We start from the raw sequence: 14,991 nt of genomic DNA on the forward strand, positions 1-14,991 counted from the left end.
AAGATGCCATAGAAAGGCCGCAGTAGTCTTCTCGGCCCCCAGAGAGTAACGAAACTTCAAGTCTGGGGCCGAACGGTCCCTTAGGGGCCAAACGGCTGGACGTCCCACGTGCAACTTATCTCATTCATTTTCAGAGGTGTTTCGTGGACGGCGCCCGATTGGCCCCAAACTGACATATATGTTATGTCACGGGGCCCCGGGGCCGCCACCAACGTTCCACAGTCACATGGTCCAATTTGCTCAAAAAAGCCCCCCATGACCGCGAACCACCTACGGACTTTACATTGAATAAGTTGCACGTGGGACGATGGCTCCCGAGAAGTCAAAAGGTCGCAGGACCCCCAAATTTGGCACAGAGTACCGCCGCCGGCCCCCCAGCCAGGTCCCCAAGTTCCGTGGCCCTAGCTGCTTTCTGAACTTTTTAGGCCTGGCCAACAAAACCACCCTTTTAGGCCTCAGAGGGACATACGAAAAATCCATAAAAAATTTCAGGGTGTCCCTCGAGCTAGCCCTCTCGGTATGCGACAGAGGGCTTTGTGACGCAACTTTGTGCCGAATTTGGGGCCCCTCGGGTCCCCGGTGGCCGAACGGCGGCCGCTGACACGTGTAACTTATTCCATTCATTTGGTAGGTGTTTCATGGACGCCCCCCGAATTGGCCCCCGTGGTCCGAAACGACTCCGAATTGATATGGTCTGACCCTCAGGGGCCCCTCAAACGATCCGCAAAGTTTGGGGCCCGCAGGACCTTTGCAAGTGCTTAATTGGCTGGGCGGGGGATGGGCGGATTAGATAATTTTCTCTGAATATTTTTTCTGATTTTTTTTCAAGTGCTTCCCCTGCACCGAGGCGTACGAAATTTGAATAGGTGGTGCAGGGGGCCTTGACGAAACTGTAGTCGAAGCCCCCAACGTTTTGCGCCAAAATAAAGGTCCCTTTGACCACTCAAACAAAAAGGTCCCACGGGCAACTTATTTTTAGGCCGTCCGCGGACAGGGCTTTTTTAGGCCACAGAAGCCGTTTGGTGAGCTCTGACTTGACACACACTGTCGGATGAGGTCCCTGACCCCTCCTAACTACCCAAATAACCCCTAAACTTTGAGGGTACAAAGTTCACCTCAAAAGTGCAAAGTCATTCATGAGACAGACTTGCAGTACACAGGTGAAAGAGGCATGTGTGAGAGATTTGCTCTGCCTTGCCAATTAAGAGTTGCGTTCGAGCGAGGCACTTGTGCTCTCAGTATGTTGTTCGGGGGCCCCTAGGCTGCCAGCAGGCCAAGTTTGGAACCGCTCGGACCCCCGGGGGCCGACCCGGGGCCCGTGACACGTGCAACTTATTCCATTCATTTTGTAGGTGTTTCGTGGAAAGTGCCCGATCGGCCCCAAACTGACATATATGTTACGTCACGGGCCCCTGAATCAGGCCCCCGAGTTCCGCGGTCGCACTGGCTAATTTGCTCAAAAAAAACCCCAATGACCGCGAACCACCTATGGAATTTACATTAAAATAAGTTGTACGTGGGACGTTGGCTCCCAAAGGGTCGAAAGGTCAGAGGGCCCCGAAAATCGGCACAGGGGTCATGTTGGGGCCCCCGACACGAGACCCAGAGTGTCGGGCCGCAGATGGCTTCCATGTACATGGGAGCGTCGACGTTACCCGATCGGCCCCGAACTGACATATATGTTACGTCACGGGCCCCTGAATCAGGCCCCCAAGTTCCGCGGTCACACAATCTAATTTGCTCAAAAAAGCCCCCCATGACCGCGAACCACCTATGGAGTTTACATTGAATAAGTAGCAGGTGGGACGTTGGCTCCCGAGAGGTCAAAAGGTCAGAGGGCCCCGAAATTCGACGTGGTTGTCGCGCAGGGGCCCCCGACACGGCACCTCGAATTTCAGGGCCCCAGAAGGTCTCGTGAACGTTTTATAGAGTGCCAAAAAAAAATCCTCTAAAAACACAGAAAGTGCCTCAAGACAGTCTTGGGGTCTAAAGACTAAAGAGGCCTTTCTGCGAAAGTTGGGCTGAGAAGCCAATTAAGAGTTGTGTTCGAGCGAGGCACTTGTGCTCTCAGTATGTTGTTCTGGGGCCCCTAGGCTGCCAGCAGGCCAAATTTGGAGTCCCTCGGGCCCCCGGGGGCCGAACCGGGGCCCGTGACACGTGCAACTTATTCCATTCATTTTGTAGGTGTTTCGTGGAAAGTGCCCGATCGACCCCAAATTGACATATATGTTACGTCACGGGCCCCTGAATCGGGCCCCCAAGTTCCGCGGTCGCACTGGCAAATTTGCTCAAAAAAACCCCCAATGACCGCGAACCACCTATGGATTTTACATTGAAATAAGTTGCACGTGGGACGTTGGCTCCCGAAGGGTCGAAAGGTCAGAGGGCCCCGAAAATCGGCACGGGGGTCATGTCGGGGCCCCCGACACGAGACCCAGAGTGTCGGGCCACAGATGGCTTTCGTGTACATGGGAGCGCTGACGTTACCCGATCGGCCCCGAACTGACATATATGTTACGTCACGGGCCCCTGAATCAGGCCCCCAAGTTCCGCGGTCACACGGTCTAATTTGCTCAAAAAAGCCCCCCTTGACCGCGAACCACCTATGGACTTTGCATTGAAATAAGTTGCACGTGGGACGTTGGCTCCCGAGAGGTCAAAAGGTCAGAGGGCCCCGAAAATCGGCACGGGGGCCGTGTTGGGGCCCCCGAAACGAGTCCCAGAGTGTCGGGCCGCAGATGGCCTCCGTGTACATGGAATCGCCGACCTTGCCCGATCGGCCCCGAACTGACATATATGTTACGTCACGGGCCCCTGAATCAGACCCCCAAGTTCCGCGGTCACACGGTCTAATTTGCTCAAAAAAGCCCCCATGACCGCGAACCACCTTTGGACATTACATTGAAATAAGTTGCATGTGGGACGTTGGCTCCCGAGAGGTCAAAAGGTCAGAGGGCCCCGAAATTTGGCGTGGTGGTCGTGTAGGGCCCCCCGACGCGGCACCTCGAATTTCAGGGCCCCAGAAGGTTTCATGTGTTGTTTATAGCGTGCCAAAAAAATTCCCCTCAAACACACAAATTGCCTCAAGACAGTCTTGGGGTCTAAAGACTAAAGAGGCCTTTCTGCGAAAGTTGGGCTGAGGAGCCAATTAAGAGTTGTGTTTGAGCGAGGCACTTGTGCTCTCAGTATGTTGTTCTGGGGCCCCTAGGCTGCCAGCAGGCCAAATTTGGAGTCCCTCGGGCCCCCGGGGGCCGAACCGGGGCCCTTGACACGTGCAACTTATTCCATTCGTTTTGTAGGTGTTTCGTGGAAAGTGCCCGATCGGCCCCAAATTGAGATATATGTTGCGTCACGGGCCCCCGACTTAAGCCCCCGAGTTCCGCGGACGTAGCGGCTAATTCGTTCAAAAAAACCCCCAATGACCGCGAACCACCTATGGACTTTACATTGAAATAAGTTGCACGTGGGATGTTGGCTCCCGAGGGGTCGAAAGGTCAGAGGGCCCCGAAAATCAGCACGGGGGCCGTGTTGGGGCCCCCGAAACGAGTCCCAGAGTGTCGGGCCGCAGATGGCCTCCGTGTACATGGGAGCGCCGACGTTGCCCGATCGGCCCCGAACTGACATATATGTTACGTCACGGGCCCCTGAGTCGGGCCCCCGAGTTCCGCGGGCGCACGCGCTAATTTGCTCAAAAAAGCCCCCCATGACCGCGAACCACCTATGAAATTCCATTGAATAAGTTGCAGGTGGGACAAGGCCGTACAGGGGTTCAAAAGGTCGCAGGACCCCCAAATTTGGCACAGAGTACCGCCACCGGCCCCTCAGCCAGGTCCCCTAGTTCCGTGGCCCTAGCTGCTTTCTGAGCGTTTTAGGCCTGGCCGACAAAAACACCCTCTTAGGCCTCATTGTATAGAGCTGTATGAGAGACAGAGGGATGTATGAAGAGCTCAGAAAATTTTTTGGAGCGCCCCTCGAGCTAGCCCTTTCGGTAGGTGACAGAGGGCCTTGTGACGCAACTCTGTGCCAAATCTGGGGTCTCTCGGACCCTCGGTGGCCGAAGGGGGGCCGCTGACACGTGTAACTTATCCCATTCATTTTAATAGGTGGTTCGTGGACGCCCTGCGGAATGGCCTCCGTGGTCCCAAACGGCTCCGAATTGATATGGTCTGACCCTCAGGGGCCCCTTAAAAGATCCTGAAAGTTTGGGGCCCGCAGGTCCTTTGGAAAGGCTTAATTGGCTGGGCGGGGGAGGGGCGGATTCAATAATTTTCACTGAATATTTCTTTCTGATTTTTTTTCAAGTGCTTCCCCTGCACCGAGGGGTACGAAATTTGAATACGTGGTGCAGGGGGCCTTGACGAAACTGTAGTCGAAGCCCCCACCGTTTTGCGCCAAAATAAAGGTCCCTTTGACCACTCAAACTGCAAGTCCCACGTGTAACTTATTTGAATGGGCCCAGATAGGCTGTTTGTGGACAGTGCTTTTTTAGGCCACAGAAGCCGTTTGGTGAGCTCTGACTTGACAGACACTGTTGGACGGGGTCCCTGACCCCTCCTAACTTCCCAAATGACCCCTAACCTTTGAGGGTGCAAAGTTCACCTCAAACATGCAAAGTCATTCATGAGACAGACTTAGAGTGCATAGGTGAAAGAGGCCTGGGTGAGAGATTTGCTCTGCCTCGCCAATTAAGAGTTGCGTTCGAGCGAGGCACTTGTGCTCTCAGTATGGTGTTTGGGGGCCCCTAGGCTACCAGCAGACCAAGTTTGGAGCCCCTCGGACCCTCGGGGGCCGATCCAGGGCCCATGACACGTGTAACTTATTCCATTCATTTTATAGGTGGTTCGTGGACGCCCTGCCGAATGGCCCCCGTGGCCCGAAACGGCTCCGAATTGATATGGTCTGACCCTCAGGGGTCCCTTAAAAGATCCTGAAAGTTTGGGGCCCGCAGGTCCTTTGCAAATGCTTAATTGGCTGGGCGGGGGAGGGGCGGATTCAATAATTTTCACTAAATATTTCTTTCTGATTTTTTTTCAAGTGCTTCCCCTGCACCGAGGCGTACGAAATTTGAATAGGTCGTGCAGGGGGCCTTGACGAAACCGTAGTCGAAGCCCCCACCGTTTTGCGCCAAAATAAAGGTCCCTTTGACTGTTTAAACAAGAAGGTCCCACGTGTAACTTATTTGAAAGGGCCCAGATAGGCTGTTCGTGGACAGTGCTTTTTTAGGCCACAAAAGCCTTTTGGTGAGCTCTGACGTGGAAAAAACTGCTGGGTGGGGCTTCCTGACCCCTCTACTCCCCCTAATGACCCCCAAAACTGTTCCTGCTGTGAATGGTGACCTTTTACAGGGGTGTCCACGGACAGCCTACCTAGCCCTGTTCGAATAAGTTACAGGTGGGATGTTTTTTCTTGATCCATCAGATAGAGTTGGAAAAACTCAAAAAAGTGCCAAAAAAACCTATTGAGGTGAAAGGGCAAGCCCCCCTGGGCCACCTACAGGTTTCGAAATGTTGAAATTCCACCGTCCACAAACAGCCTATTTCAAACAATGGGATAGATTGTACGTGGGATGTCCAGATCTCAGCTTCTGGACACAGTAGAGAGCCCAAACCTGCGTTTCTGTGCTAGTCTGGACATGCCCTGTCCAGGGGGTGAGTTTGGGGAAGTTTGGAGAAACTTGAAAATTTGACCAAAAAAAACTCAAAGGGGTACGTACGTACCCCTTTGAGCTTTTTTTGGTCAGATTTTCAACTTTCTTCAAACTTCTCCAAATTCACACCCTGGACAGGGCATGTCCAGATTAGAGCAGGAGGCCAGGTTTCAGCTTGCTAGCCCTTGTAGAAGCTGAGATCTGGACATCCCACCTGCAATCTATTCCATTCATAAAAATAGGTGGTTGCTGGACAGTGGAATTTTGGGGTTTTAAAAGCAGGGGGCAACTCAGGGGGAGCTGGGGATCCCCCTTCAAAGGTTTTTTTTGGGATCTGTTGAAGTTTGACCACTTGGGTGGGTGGACCATGTAAAACATCCCACGTGTAACTTATTTGACTGGGCCCAGATAGGCTGTTTGTGGACAGTGCTTTTTTTGGCCACAGAAGTTGTTTCGTGAGATATGATGAGGAAAAAACTGCATGGCAGGGATTCCTGACCCCTCTGCTCCTAATAATGTACTCCAAAATTGTTCCTGCTCTGAATGGTGACCTTTAACAGGGGTGTCCACGGACAGCCTACTTAGGCCTGTTCAAATAAGTTACAGGTGGGATGTTTTTTCTTGATCCATCAGATAGAGTTGGAATATATATATACACACACACACACACACACACACACACACGTATATATTTATTTATTTATTTTTTAAATCTTTTTTATAATAGTTTTTAATCTTTTTTTTCAAAACTACTTTTATTCTTCCCAAAATAAAACAAACAAGACTTTCTCCAGAAGAAAAAAATATCAGACACACTGTGACAGTATCAGACAGAGATTAATTTGCTCTGTTAAACTTCCTATCTAATAACACAGAGGTCAATGCAAATTAGCGCCCCCTATAATGTTTGAACCTGCTATGGTACTGCAGATTTTAGCCATTTCGAACACATGCCATATCCCCTTTTGTACACTAGAGGGGGCAATTTAATCAACATTTCCAGTGGGGGTTATTATCAGGGATTTGTAACTGCACAGATATGATTCAATAAAGGACACTTACTGCATGGATGGATGGATGAACAGACTATATATATTTATATAATTATAATTTATATAATTAATATTTATAATTTATAATTAAATGTATATAATTTATATATATATATATATATATATATATATATATATATATATATATATATATATATATATATATATAAACACATATCAGACACACTGTGACAGTATCAGACAGAGATTATTTGCTCTGTTAAACATCATATCTAATAACACAGAGGTCAATGCAAATTAGCGCCCCCTATAATGTTTGAACCTGCTATGGTACTGCAGATTTTAGCCATTTCAAACACATGCCATATCCCCTTTTGTACACTAGAGGGGGCAATTTAATCAACATTTCCAGTGGGGGATAACATCCCACGTGTAACTTATTTGACTGGGCCCAGATAGGCTGTTTGTGGACAGTTCTTTTTTGGGGTACAGAAGCCTTTTGGTGAGCTCTGAGGTGGAAAAAACTGTTGATTGGGGCCTCCTGACCCCTCTGCTCCCTCTAATGAACCCCAAAACTGTTCCTGCTGTGAATGGTGACCTTTTACAGGGGTGTCCACAGACAGCCTACCTAGCCCTGGTTAAATAAGTTACAGGTGGGATATTTTTTCTTGATCTATCAGATAGAGCTGGAAAACCTCAAAAAAGTGCCAAAAAAAAACTGTTGAGGTGGTTATGCAAGCCCCCCTGGGCCACCTACAGGTTTCGGAATGTTAAAATTCCACTGTCCACAAACAGCCTATTTCATACAATGGGATAGATTGTACGTGGGATGTCCAGATCTCAGCTTCTGGACACTGTAGAGAGCCCAAACCTGCGTTTCTGTGCTAGTCAGGACACATCCTGTCCAGGGGGTGAATTTGGTGAAGTTTGGAGAAACTTGAAAATTTGACCAAAAAAAGCTCAAAGGGGTACCCCTTAGAGATTTTTTTGGTCAGATTTTCAAGTTTCTCCAATCTTCTTCAAATTCACAGCATGGACAGGGCATGTCCAGATTAGAGCAGGAAGGCAGGTTTGGGCTCTCTGTTGTGTCCAGAAGCTGAGATCTGGACATCCCATCTGCAATATATTCCATTCATAAAAATAGGTGGTTGCTGGACAGTGGAATTTTGAGGTTTTGACAGCAGGGGGCAACTCAGGGGGATGTGGGGATCCACCTCCAAAGGTTTTTTTGTGGATCTGTTGAAGTTTGACCACTTGGTTGGGTGAATCATGTAAAACATCCCACGCGTAACTTATTTGACTGGGCCCAGATAGGTTGTTTGTGGACAGTGCGTTTTTGGGGTACAGAAGCCTTTTGGTGAGCTCTGAGGTGGAAAAAACTGTTGAGTGGGGGCTCCTGACCCCTCTGCTCCCCTTAATGAACCCTAAAATTGTTCCTGATGGGATTGATGACCTTTTACTGGGGTGTCCACGGACAGCCTACCTCGGCCTGTTCAAATAAGCTACAGGTGGGATGTCCACAGACAGCTTAATAGGTTGTCTGTAGACATCCCACTCATAGATTGTTCAGTGGAACACAAAAAGACTGTATGCTGCTGGTGACCCATAATGACTTTAAAAAAACATACAAAAAGACTGTGTGCTGCTGGTGACCCATAATGACTTTAAAAAAAAAAGAGAGAAAAGGGTCAGTCGACCCCTTCCGTTGGTGCCCCTCCTTCCCAACAGGAGGGGGGGGGGGTGGTTGGGAAAATATGACAGACACAAGAATTGCAATAACAAGTTGTTTTATTGAACAATAATTAAGGAACAAACATTAGAACACTTGGAAACAATCACAGCAAGCAAGAAACATATGTAAAAGAACAGTACACACAAATAACTAACAGAACACTTAACACAAATAAAGTACAATGTAAGGTTGAACAGAACAGTTCAGTCCAATAAAGTGCATTGTGAGGTGCAAAAGTGTCTATCTGCGCCTCTTGCGCTTTTCAATGGCCCTCTTGACCATTCTTGATGCCTTTTTCTGCCGGCTCATTCCCATGAGCGTTGTAGAGTTCGGAGAAAAGCTCGACTTTCGTACTTTGAGGGGAGATACGCTTTGGGGCTTCATGACGGTCCTTAGTGCGCCTTTCGTACGGGTGGGGTATTTTCGTCTAGGCTGTTGTCCTTCCTCTAATTTTAATTTGGGTTGAACCTCGGCACTCTGGGTGTGCTTTGTGCCTTCTGCTCCTCCTTCCGGCTCACTGCTTCCACCGTCCTCCCCGGCCGTTCTTTCACTCTGTCAAAGGAGAAAACAAGAACATGATTAGTCACCATTACACAAAACTGTACAAAAGTGTCAAGTTTGCTTTAAAGTTGTCCGCTTACCTCAGTGCCCTCGAGACTTGATGTGCCGGATTCCTGCAGCTGTAGCACCAGCTCTTCTGAGGTGGTGCTCTTTGGTGACTCATCAGGCCTCTGGCGCCGCTTCTTTCTGCTCTTCTCCGTCTTCGAAGGCCTCTTCCTTTTCACAGGACTCTGCTTCGATGGGCTCCTTTCTGCTCCCTCTAAAGCACTCTCAAATAGACGGCGGTGCTCCATGGCCTGCTGGGCAGAGAGGTTCACCACGTAGAATTTGTCGGCTGTCCTCAGGTCGTGGCACATAAACTTGGAGATTTTGAGCCGGTCCTCTGTGGAGTGCGTAAACCTGGCCTGTAAACAGTAGAGAAAAATCGGTCAAACAAATGGCATTCTCAAGTCTAGCAAGACACGTGAGCTATGCGTGCGATCACTTACGTGGCTGGCGATGGAGCTTCTCACGTCTGTGAAGGTGGGACACCCGGGTAGGCCCATTGACTTCCAGGCGTCCTGGAAGTAATTATTTAGGTTTTTACAGGGGTTGGGTGTTGATGTGAAAAACAAGTATTTTGGGTTCGTCCCCCCTGGCAGCTTGTCCTTGATGCTTAAGAAGCGCTGCACCCAACCCCACTCCTCCTCTGTTAGGGCAATTTGAGCAGGGCCAAAATATTGATTGGTTTTGTGGCTTGTCACCTGTGGATACATGCAGAAGACGAGACGGTTTAGGGTTACGCAAAGACAACACACAAGTGCACCAATGTAATAGATACTCACGTTAATCAGGTAAGCCTTCTCCGAGACGGACCTTTGTGCCCCCAACACCTCCTGCATCGTAATGTTTTGGAATACCCCGCCTCTGTGACCATAAAGGGCTGACAACAATGCAGCAAAGTGCCCGTAGAACTGCCACTGGTTCTTTTGATTCGGGTCATTTTCCAAGAGGCCTACACACAGGCAGGAGACAGTACAACATTAAAGCTCAAAGCCTCAGGTGTTACACAGAGTCAAGCAAAGGTGGGACTACTTACTCAGAAGGTCGGGTATTGCCTTGGCTGCCAGTTCCCGGCACTTCAGGAGGATGGCTTTTGAAATCACTCGCTCCTCTTTTTGGGTTTTCACCGCCGTCTGGTGAATGGCCACTCCCCTCTTCAAAGACCTTCTTATCGCTGCTATCTCCCGTCGAAGTCCGATCAGCGACTGCTTGGACAGCCGGCACGATGGCGGAGGAGTCTCCGCCAGGTACTGCATGAAGCATCCCACGTTCAGTACGTAGTGTTGTAGGGTGGTGACCGTCATGTGGGCCTGACGGAGGGAGCTAACCCACATGTGTATCTTTGCTTTGTTGTTCAGGAAGAGAAAGTCGGACAGCTTGCTTTTTCCCTCTGACATGTAAGCAATGAACTTTTTGATCCTGTACACCTGGCAGCTTACATTTTCCTTCAGCTTATAGCTGGCATCTGGGCCTTCCTTGAAGCGGCGATAATCCTCCAGCATGTCATCTGCACAAACAAGGCAAAGAGAGATTAGAAATCGACATTTGCAAAAGATACAAACAGTTAGAGGAAAGGCATACTCACTGAGTGCTGACACGTGGTCTGGATAGGGGGGAGGGCTTTTCTCAGGCGACTGCTGACTGCCACTTGCCGACGGTTGCTCCTCACCGACTTTATCCTTTTGCTCGATGGACTGCTTAGAACTGGACGGTTCACCAGCTGAGGTGGCCTGGTCGTGGTCGGCGGGGTCAGCGGGGGCAGCAGGGCTGACTGGGGTGTCGTCCTCTTCCTCTGGTCCAAGAGAAGATAGAAGCTTCCGGACCACCTGCCCTGTTCGCATCGCACCGAGGCTGGCAAACCTCCTTTTTAAGATTCGGTATCGCCTGGTCACCTTCCGGAGGCTGGCTGTTAATATGTCTACCTGTTGATTCAGGTCGACCACTTGGGTCCTCAGCAAGTCTTTTTGCCGTTTGCAGCCTTGGTTGGCACATTCTTCCTCCTCCAGCTCCTCCTCGTCAGGATGGAAGGTGGCTTCCTCCAACTCCTGCAGCTCCTCCAAGTCGAGAGTGGAAACCATGGGAACATCTGGGTTCGTGGCCCTGAGCACAGTAAGTTTGCTCAGGATCTGTCTTCTCTTGCACAACCGGAGAGCCTCATCCTGCGCCACCAGGGAAATTTCACTATGAGTCCTGATGTGCCGGTCAAGCCGGCTTGAGAATTTTCCGCAGGCTGGCACGGGACACATGCCAGCCCTGGCATCAACTCGGCCAGACTCCAGTGCCAGGAGCAGCTTCCTCTCTTGCTTATTCTCCACTTTGACAGCACACTGTCAAGTGCTGGCTTAGCCGAGCATACATCCGCATGCAAAGCGGGCAGGTTTCCACACCCATCCTGAAACCTTTCTTTCTTCCCCTTATCGGGGTTTTTAAAGTGTCTCTTTCACTCAGAAAGTCTTTATATCTCTTGTCTTGGGACTTGGGACTTGGGGGTCTGAGTCTTCCAAGTGTCTCTTTTACTAGCAATCGCTTTGTATCTGTTTTGGGACTTGGGACTTGGGGGTCAGTCTTCCAAGTGTCTCTTTGTTATCACAGTGCTCTCCAATCCAACAATTCTTCACCTCCCCCGATACCTCGATGGCAGGTCAGAGGAAACGGGGGTGAGTGGGAGTGCAACCCGCTGCCATGTGACTGGCAAGCCGTGCACTTGCTGGGGCACAGCTAGAGACATGGAAGGGGTATGCGACAAGCTAACCGGTGAACTTGAACATGAACTTGACTTAGACGGCTTGAAAAAACGGATTCAGCCCACCATCCCCCGAATTCGCTTTAAACATCGCCTTTTTGACCCACCATCACCCGAATTCGCTTTAAACATCGCCTTTTTGACCCACCATCACCCGAATCGCTTTAAACATCGCCTTTGACCCACCATCACCCGAATCGCTTGAAAAATCGCCTTCGGACCTGCTCTCATCCTTATTCCTAGGAAAATCCCCTTTGCACCCCCCATAATACAAATCGTTTAGAAAATTGCCATCAAACCAATCATCCTAGTCAATTGAAAAATCACCTTCGCCTTAAAATCAGGTGAGATGATGTATAGGTGATCAGGGGAACAACTAGGCTGCCTGTGGTCAGAAAGGTGGTCAGGGGGACAATTAGGCTGTTTGTGGCCATCGAGGGGACCAGTATTTCTAAAAAAATATTCTGAAACAAGTTATTCTACAAGGGACACGTCCACAGAGAGCCTATTTAGGGTCCACTGAATAAGCTTCAGGTGGGATGTCCGCAGACAGCTTAATAAGCTACATGTGGGATGTCCGCAGACAGCATAATAAGCTACAGGTGGGATGTCCACAGACAGCCTAATAAGCTACAGGTGGGATGTCCAAAGACAGCCTAGTGGGATGTCCACAGACAGCCTAATAAGCTACAGATGGGATGTCCACAGACAGCCTAATAAGTTACAGGTGGGATGGCCGTAGACAGCCTAATAAGCTCCAGATAGGATGTCCACAGACAGCCTAGTGGGATATCCACAGACAACCTAATAAGCTACAGATGGGATGTCCACAGACAGCCTAATAAGCTACAGGTGGGATGTCCACAGACAATCTAGTGGGATGTCCACAGACAGCCTAATAAGCTACAGGTGGGATGTCCACAGACAATCTAATAAGCTACAGATGGGATGTCCACAGACAATCTAGTGGGATGTCCACAGACAGCCTAATAAGCTACAGGTGGGATGTCCACAGACAATCTAATAAGCTACAGATGGGATGTCCACAGACAGTCTAGTGGGATGTCCACAGACAGCCTAATAAGCTACAGGTGGGATGTCCACAGACAGCCTAATAAGCTACAGATGGGATGTCCACAGACAGTCTAGTGGGATGTCCACAGACAGCCTAATAAGCTACAGGTGGGATGTCCACAGACAGCCTAATAAGCTACAGGTGGGATGTCCACAGACAACCTAGTGGGATGTCCAGAGACAGCCTAATAAGCTACAGGTGGGATGTCCACAGACAGCCTAATAAGCTACAGGTGGGATGTCCAGAGACAGCCTAATAAGCTACAGGTGGGATGTCCACAGAGAGCCTAATAAGCTACAGGTGGGATGTCCACAGACATCCTAATAAGATACTGGTTTATTGAATAATCTACGACTGCATTGTTCCAGGCAACTTTGGCGTTCTGAGGGCTTAAGTGGTTGATCATGGCCACGTTGGCATCCAGGGGGACCTGTAGGTCGTTACTTAGCATTTAGATGTTCAGGGGGACAGACAGGTCGTTCCTGGCCACTTAGGTGTTCAGGGGGATGAATAGGCTGTTCGTGGCCACATAGGTGTTCAGAGAGACAGATGGGTTTTTCCCACCATTTAGGTGTTCAGGGGGACAGATAGGCTGTTTGTGGCCACGTTGGTGTTCAGAGGGACAGATTGGTCATTTCTGGCCATTTAGCTGTTCAGGGGAACAGATAGGCTGTTTGTGGCCACATAGGTGTTCAGGGGGACAAATAGGCTGTTCATGGCCACATTGGTGTTCAGAGAGATAGATGGGTTGTTCCCACAATTTAGGTTTTCAGGGGGACAGATAGGCTGTTTGTGGCCACATAGGTGTTCATGGGGACAGACAGGCTGTTTGTGGCCACATAGGTGTTCAGGGGGACAAATAGGCTGTTAATGGTCACATTGGTGTTCAGAGAGATATATGGGTTCTTCCCACAATTTAGGTGTTCAGGGGGACAGCTAGGCTGTTTGTGGCAACATAGGTGTTCAGGGGGACAGATAGGCTGTTCGTGGCCACATTGGTGTTCAGAGAGATGTATGGGTTGTTCCCACAATTTAGGTGTTCAGGGGGGCAGATAGGCTGTTCGTGGCCACATAGGTGTTCAGGGGGACAAATAGACTGTTCATGGTCACATTGGTGTTCAGAGGGACAGATAGGCTGTTTGTGGCCACATAGGTGTTCAGGGGGACAGATAGGCTGTTTGTGGCCACATAGGTGTTCAGAGAGACAGATGGATTTTTCCAACAATTTAGGTGTTCAGGGGGACAGATAGGCTGTTCGTGTCCACATTGGTGTTCAGAGAGATGTATGGGTTGTTCCCACAATTTAGGTGTTCAGGGGGACAGATAGGCTGTTTGTGGCCACATAGGTGTTCAGGGGGACAGATAGGCTGTTCGTGGCCACACAGGTGTTCAGAGATAGAGATGGATTTTTCCCACAATTTAGTTGTTTAGGGGGACAGATAGGCTGTTCGTGGCCACATAGGTGTTCAGGGGGACAGATAGGCTGTTCGTGGCCACACAGGTGTTCAGAGATAGAGATGGATTTTTCCCACAATTTAGTTGTTTAGGGGACAGATAGGCTGTTCGTGGCCACATAGGTGTTCAGAGAGATGTATGGGTTGTTCCCACAATTTAGGTGTTCAGGGGGACAGATAGGCTGTTTGTGGCCACATAAGTGTTCAGGGGGAGAGATAGGCTGTTCGTGGCCACATAGGAGTTCAGAGAGATGTATGGGTTGTTCCCACAATTTAGGTGTTTAGGGGGACAGATAGGCTGTTTGTGGCCACATAGGTGTTCAGGGGGACAGATAGGCTGTTCGTGGCCACACAGGTGTTCAGAGATAGAGATGGATTTTTCCCACAGTTTAGTTGTTTAGGGGGACAGATAGGCTGTTCGTGGCCACATAGGTGTTCAGAGAGATGTATGGGTTGTTCCCACAATTTAGGTGTTCAGGGGGACAGATAGGCTGTTTGTGGCCACATAAGTGTTCAGGGGGAGAGATAGGCTGTTCGTGGCCACATAGGAGTTCAGAGAGATGTATGGGTTGTTCCCACAATTTAGGTGTTCAGGGGGACAGATAGGCTGTTTGTGGCCACATAGGTGTTCAGGGGGACAGATAGGCTGTTCGTGGCCACATTGGTGTTCAGAGGGACAGTTAGGCTGTTCGTGGCCACATTGGTGTTCAGAGAGATGTATGGG

At 49.7% G+C, this 14,991-nt stretch overlaps 2 protein-coding genes across 2 annotated transcripts in view; both read right to left on the minus strand.

Moving 5' to 3' along the window:
- Nucleotides 1–14,991, minus strand: part of LOC147837035 (uncharacterized) — a 200,652-nt gene that overhangs the window by 173,512 nt on the left and 12,149 nt on the right. The gene's annotated exons all lie outside the window — the stretch shown is intronic.
- LOC103911530 (uncharacterized) lies at nucleotides 8,431–11,620 on the minus strand. Its single transcript, XM_087240207.1, has 6 exons — nucleotides 10,581–11,620; nucleotides 10,032–10,502; nucleotides 9,778–9,947; nucleotides 9,442–9,696; nucleotides 9,034–9,357; nucleotides 8,431–8,944 (listed from the first exon to the last, which is right to left on the minus strand). The coding sequence occupies exons 1-6, from the start codon at nucleotides 11,239–11,241 to the stop codon at nucleotides 8,633–8,635; spliced, it is 2,193 nt and encodes a 730-aa protein (XP_087096333.1). The 5' UTR covers nucleotides 11,242–11,620; the 3' UTR covers nucleotides 8,431–8,632.

This window comes from Danio rerio, chromosome 2 (genome assembly GCF_052040795.2).
Source record: "Danio rerio strain M-AB ecotype USA chromosome 2, GRCz13ab, whole genome shotgun sequence".
Lineage (NCBI taxonomy): Eukaryota > Metazoa > Chordata > Actinopteri > Cypriniformes > Danionidae > Danio > Danio rerio.

What these genes read in the sequence shown, in the direction of transcription:
- LOC103911530 (XM_087240207.1), bottom strand. Translation starts at nt 11,241, where the DNA reads ATGTGTCCCGTGCCAGCCTGCGGAAAATTCTCAAGCCGGCTTGACCGG. An exon ending in GAAGCTCCATCGCCAGCCAC is followed by an intron (nt 9,358 to 9,441) that starts GTAAGTGATCGC and finishes TACTGTTTACAG; the next exon opens with GCCAGGTTTACGCACTCCAC. An exon ending in CAAGTCTCGAGGGCACTGAG is followed by an intron (nt 8,945 to 9,033) that starts GTAAGCGGACAA and finishes CTCCTTTGACAG; the next exon opens with AGTGAAAGAACGGCCGGGGA.